The sequence below is a fragment of the Lucilia cuprina genome, chromosome 5 (assembly GCF_022045245.1).
Source record: "Lucilia cuprina isolate Lc7/37 chromosome 5, ASM2204524v1, whole genome shotgun sequence".
Classification (NCBI taxonomy): Eukaryota; Metazoa; Arthropoda; class Insecta; order Diptera; family Calliphoridae; genus Lucilia; species Lucilia cuprina.
In genome coordinates, this window is record NC_060953.1 from 28,038,523 (window position 1) to 28,045,275 (window position 6,753).

The following is a 6,753-nucleotide window of genomic DNA, read 5'->3' on the forward strand; positions in this document are numbered from 1 at the left end:
GTATGCGTTGCCGACAAAAATTTTTACGTCATTTCACTCACAAACGAACTCTATATTAGTGGTGAAATTTTCGACGTGATTTGAAAAATGTCACTAAAACCGACTTCTTCAAAAAATTTTTTAAAAATGCCATCTGAAGGATTTCCTATTTATGACTATATCCTAAATACGGTTTACGCTATCTAATGAAGATAAAAACTCATATTTATGTTAATAGGAATATATTTAACGTAATGACATGGTTTTGTTAGAATATTTTCCATAATTTATTATATTTTTGTAAATGTTTCTCATGTAAGTGTTTTGTGTTAAATTTAATATTTTTTCTTTAAATTCAAATTCAAATTACGTTCATAAATACTTTCTCATCTTTGTGACAAAGAAATAATTTCAATACAACAAACACAACGGCAATGATCCGAGGAGGAGACCCGTTCTTCTATGGCGAATGACCGACTTAACGTTAAAAACAGGCGCAAAGTATTGTTAAGAATAGGCCTTTAAGTGAGGTATCTAGAAACCCACTGGTAAGGGCTATTGTTGACCGAAGCAACAGAGACTGAGTCATCTCCCAGGAAAAATGGGAGACTATCCGTCAGAAGATGCTATGCGTGTACTGGAAGATCCTAAAGGAGAATGGCCTGGTCAGAGAGGCACTCTACAAGGGGGAATACTATCATCTCTTGTGGAACAGGGCCATAAATATTTTGGTAAACTAGATTCTTTTGGCTATAAAACGCCTATGCCGATGACGTAGCGGTTGCGGTGTCAGGCGATCATCTTGAAAACGTATCTCAAAGGTTAAAACAATCACTAAAAATCATCAGCTCGTGAGTGCAACTAGGAAGTGGAAACAGTACTCCATAGTTCATGCTAGGATCAGAAATCTCATACCAAATAATCAATATATTGTTGTTTATTGTATTCCGCTACCGTCTCTAGTGAGAAAGTTTCGATATTATATATCTTTGGAATCTCATGAATCTCTCCTTCCGTCAAATAATTGTTTCCGAGCAGGGATGGCAAAATTAGTACGATGGTACTTTTTTTGATACTATTTGATGTGCAAAAGTACCGTGATACTCCCGAGTCTTATTTGATACTTTCAGGGCTACAATCTCAATATCCGATTATCGTTTAACCGGTAGTAAATCTGTCTGGTAAAATAATTTTTCTACCCTACACCACTTTAGTGGTATATGAATATTACTTCATATTCTCCATCACATCTGGAATCTGAAATGTTATGTCCTGAGTTTTGAGAAAACGCACCATGAGTGCTTTATATAACATTTTACAAAGTACAATTTCGTGGTAATATTTGTATCGTAGCTATGAGATACCATGCATTTCCTGGGAAATCTTCATCAAATTATATCAAGCGTGTTAACATTGAGGGACGGATAGCATATCAACATATAACGCCCATTCCAACTTTAAAATGAATAAACAAATTTTAGAAATTACAAACTTTTAGCAAAAAAAAAAAATTGTACTTTGGATTGTAAGAAAGCTTAACTGAATACTCTCCCAGAGGCAAGGTTCACATAATATGGGTACCAGCCCACTCGGGAGTAGTCTGTAACGAAAGAGCGAATGTAATAGCTAGGGAATAGGGAAGGGAGCTCAAGGCAGTTAAACTGACAAACGCAAAACCATTCGACGCATCACACTTTTTTGTTAATTTTAGATATATTTCAAATTAATCGAAAACATAAATTTGAGTTATTAAGCTTATGTGAAGTTGGTGATCGTTCTTGTGCCAGATTATTACGTTAATTATTAAAGTACTTCCTTTTATCTTTCATATTCAAGATTAATTTTTTTTAATTTTTAATTTCAATTTAAAATAAAAAATCTGTATTCCGAATTACATTTTACTTTTTTTTATGAAAAAAAGCAACTTTAGTGGTTTGTTATTAATGTAGTTTAATGTTGATGGAAACAAAATAGATTTATTATGACCTACAATACTGCATTGGAAAATTTGTTAAAGTGCGACATAAAAAAATAGTTTTGACCAAGAAAAGAGGTCGTCTGAACCATAGTGTAGAAGCTTTATTTGCTTATAGATTTTTGATTGCTAGTAAAGCTATTTCTGATCAAGAAATATTAGGCGTAAAAACTCTTTGGTGGTTTTATCTGTATGGGTCCTAGCCCAATTACCATCGATATAACGAAGAGCAGATTCGTATCTAGTTGGGTTTTAATTTTTTTGTGGTTTTCTTTAGAGTTGACTGTTTTTCCTCCAAAAGTGTGCTATGAAGACTTCATTGACAGTGTTTTAGTTACATAGGTGACATAGGCTGTTATAAATTTATTAAATTTAATAAATAATATTAATCCTAGAAATATGAAATTATACATGAGGATTTCAGAGTATTTGGACATTTTCGTTCTTCAACATATATTTTTTGTATTTTTTATATTATTAAACCTAGAAATACGAAATTAAGCTTGTATTTTGATTTTTAAAATAAAACTGAGCACCCATAAAAACAAAAAAAAATTTTGCGTTTTTACGGTCCCACGTCAATATTTAAATAAAACTAAAATTAAGCAAAATTATACATAATTACGATAAAATTTATATTAAATAATATTTTAAATATATTCGTAATTGGTGAAGGGTATCATATGGTCGCTCGTACTCGAATATATTTTCTTGCTTTGTTTAAGGAAATATTTTACTGTGCAACAAGAAAATGTTTCCCGAATGAGACCAACGGGAAATTAATATAGGCAAAATTGCATAAATATGTTAGAATAAAATTGCATAAATATGTTATATATAAAATTTAATCCTTTTTCGTAATAGGTATATATTTAGAAAAACTGTTAGAAATATGAACATTTTGGACCTCGATAAAATCATGATTGTAACGAATTTAAGAATTTTTGAGATCTTAAGGAGTAGAGTAGAAGAAAAAATTTGTAAAATTTGACCTGTGAACTCCAAATTTTATGGGGTAAGAATGTCCGATTTGAATAAAATTTGGAATATATATTTTATATTATCTGGTTTTAAATACTCTGAAAATACTTTGTTTAAAATGTGGCAGAGTAAAGAATTAATACGTATTTTCTTAAATTTTACAAAAAAAAAATGCGATTTTTCGAAAACAACAGAGTTCAAATCGTAGGTACAGCTAAACTGTAAGAATTATTGATCTAATTTTTTCACCGTTTTATTTACTTATCTATTGTCCATAAATCCCCATGAGATCTTCCAAAAATTTTGAAATTAGTTGAACAAAGTTTCAAAAGAAACTGAAATTTGAGATTTGAAACGGCTGTTGAAAAATTCAAACTTTTTTGGTTAAAGCTGACAACAAGTTCGCGTTGTCATATACGGACAAAAAAAACTTTAGAAATTTCCAACCACTTAATTATAAAAAATAAAATCATGACCTTTGGCATAGCTTAATTTTTTGTCATACACCGAACTAATTTTTCAAATAATCTGTTATCAGTTGCATCGGCAACTGATCGGGGTTGTATTTCGTTTTGTGTAGGATAAAATTAAAATAAATATCGCCAAAAATGACGCTTACAAAGCTTGAAACTAGTTAATGTGTTATATTATTTTATGTTTAAGTTTATATTAAATGTATATAAACTAATTTTATTTTCTTCATTACAGAAACTGCAGACCATAAACGACGAAACTAACAAATCATGTTCTGTGGGTAGTAGCGAACACAATTTATTAAAAAATAGAAGTGAGCTGGTTATTCCTTATGATCGGAACCGGGTTCGTATATTAAAATATATTGTTGTGCTTTTTGAATAAAAGTAGTATTTTTCATTTATTCTTAATTTATAATACCCTACAACAATACAGTGTAGCTAATGTTATACATTGAAAATAATCCATGCTTAACTTTATAAAAATTGCAACTACTTTTTCGTAATAGGTATATATTTATAAAATATATATTTATAAAAAAAGAATAGTATATAAATATGGATGCAAACGATACATCGATAGAAAATACTAACGGTCTATAAATGCGTTTTCAAGATGTTCATGCGGATATTACACTAGCAGATGGCTCAGTTTCTACGATAAGGTTATGTCTACCAATCGTAATATCGTTATAGGGTAATTTACTTACCGAATGCAATAAAAAATTTAACACTAGTTAGTTCTCAAGCATAGTTCTCAAATAGAGACAAAAAATTGCTCGTTACAAATCAGAGATAGACATAAATAATGTGTCCCCTTTTTTTTAATTTGTTGAATGTATGAATGTATTCTCTCCTATACCAGGAACTTACTGTGAAAATAGGTAATGCGACACTTTTGCCCAAAACACTATCATTTTTGGCTGAAATTTTCAATTCCCATCAATAATTTCGCGATAAATATTGTATTTCTTATGCGGACATTTGGTAACTATTATTATCCAATGTAAATACAATCTAGATTTAAAAATACTAATGCCACAATTGGACCAAATCCTTGTATTGCACTTGCACAATATTTGACGATTCTACTGTCGCTGTGATGTAAAAGAGGACTTTTTGGTACTGACTGTTTTTTTAACACACTGTGGTGAAGGGTATATAAGATTCGGCACAGCCGAATATAGGATTCTTACTTGTTTAGTTTTGACGTCGATGTATCGCCTATCAAAATATTAATGATAACATTGAACAATAGTAATAAAGTTACATGTGTAACACTGTAACTCAGAGAGTTCTCAAATTACATCTATATTACAAGACACCGGGTTTAAAAGTTGAGTCACCTGAGATAAAACCCGCTATATGTTTTAGGCTTTGTATTATATATAATTCTACATAATGTTAAAAATATTGCAATCCTAAGTATCATTGTATAATACACCCAATCCCCTTGCAAAAATCACTTCTGCACGGTATCATTCAATATTTTACGTTTTATTTTTTAAAATTATTTGAATAAAAATAAAATATGTATTATATTTGACCATTTATCAAAAACTAATTATGTTGATTTAAATATAAAACATAGTTTATATGTATGTATAACAGTAAATTCTTATTCCAAATTAGGTTATCTTGTCACCACTTCCACATAAGGAAAATTCAACTTATATAAACGCGTCTTTTATTGAAGGATATGATAACTCCGAAAACTTTATTATCACTCAAGATCCGTTAGAAAATACAATAGAAGATTTCTGGAGAATGGTATCGGAGCAAAGCATTACTACTATAGTTATGTTATCTGAGGTTAGTATTTTAATAAATACATTTTTAAACTAAATTCTATATATATCATAAAGGTATTTTTATAAAAAATTGCTATTTTAAATTTGTTTGAATTTTCAATACCAAAAATTATAACTCTGTTTGGAAATTAAAATTTAAAAGCAAGAAAAATTAAATATCCATAGTTAAAAAACTATTTTTTCTATTTCAAGAAAATTAAACAAAAACAAAATAAACTAATTAAAACTATTTTAAACAAATTGAGGTTTTTATAGATAACTGCAATTTCGCGCACAATCCTTAAAGGTGTTAACAAAGTAATGTGTTTAGTGTTTTTAACAATTTTCTCACCAAATTAACGAATTCACTCGGCACTCGTGAATGTGAGATAGTAAATTCCCATATGTAAGAGTCGGACTTCTTATCATACATTGATTTTAATAATTTTACATATCAAAATTTGAAATATACATATATCAAAATTTGAAATTAAACCTTTGAAGTGATGTAAATAAGTATTTGAAAACATATTTAAATTTCATACATATCCTTTGAAAACAAATTTGAAAATTGTTGTTTTCAAATGGAAAATCGAAGCCTTCTCAAACAAAAAGCCAGTTAAAAATTAAATATACATATTTTTTAAAAGTATTTAAAATTTTTATAAAAAAGCAAGTGGTAAGATTGAAACATAAAATTTTTTAAACGTATTTCAAGTATTCTTTTTCATACATTTTTTAAACCCCAATTATAATGCTTACTATTGTAAAATTTATATGTTTTTTACATCGCCTGAAAATATGACATTCACACATTCATTTTATTATATTTTTCATTTATATCGGATTATTTTTCTTATATTTAACAGTTTTTCGCTCTCTTGCTGTAGAAAAAATGTTCGTTTTTATTTTTTTAAAGAAAATTTTCTAAATTCAATAAATATCAGACACTATATTGTGTTAAACGTTTCTTGTAATTATCATATTTATTTCAAAGGCTACACTTTTTAATTTAAAAACAATTTGAAAAATACGTTATTCAGTTAAGATAATTTTAAAAATTTTTCACAAGTTTGAATTAATTAGGTGTACTATTAATTAGGTGTACTAAGGAGTGAGATCGAAAAATTCTTAACACACGTTTTTCATTACATTTTTCAACCAAAGTATTATTTGATTTTTTTTTTTTTTGATCAAGTTACCTTTGAAAAACATGTCAGTTATTATGTGTAATGTCAATTATAAAATTTTTTTTAGTTAATCTGATTAAAATGAGTGACCAGAAAAAAGTGCGTACTGAAATTATTTAATATTTTCAACTAAACCCAACTTGGTCTTATAAAAAGTTGGCCAAGCATACAAAGGTCTGCCGTCAAACTGTTTTCAATGTTATTAAACAGTACCGGGAGAACTTGTCAGTTGATAGAAAACCTGGTGCAGGTAGAATGAATGGTCCACATGATGTTTCTAAAGCCAAAAAAATAGAACCCCTTTTTAAAAAGAGCTCCCAACACATCCGGTAGGAAAGCAGCTCGGTTAGCTCAGTGCTCGGACT

At 28.8% G+C, this 6,753-nt stretch overlaps 1 protein-coding gene across 1 annotated transcript in view; it reads left to right on the forward strand.

The window, feature by feature from the left end:
- Positions 1 to 3,624: 3,624 nt before the first annotated feature.
- The window catches only part of LOC124419942 (tyrosine-protein phosphatase 69D-like), a 41,961-nt gene continuing 38,832 nt past the window's right edge, over positions 3,625 to 6,753 (forward strand). The window contains exons 1-2 of the mRNA XM_046951062.1: positions 3,625 to 3,754; positions 5,041 to 5,220. Coding sequence (XP_046807018.1) covers positions 5,176 to 5,220 — 45 coding nt within the window. The 5' untranslated portion in view covers positions 3,625 to 3,754; positions 5,041 to 5,175. The remainder of the gene's footprint in view (positions 3,755 to 5,040; positions 5,221 to 6,753) is intronic.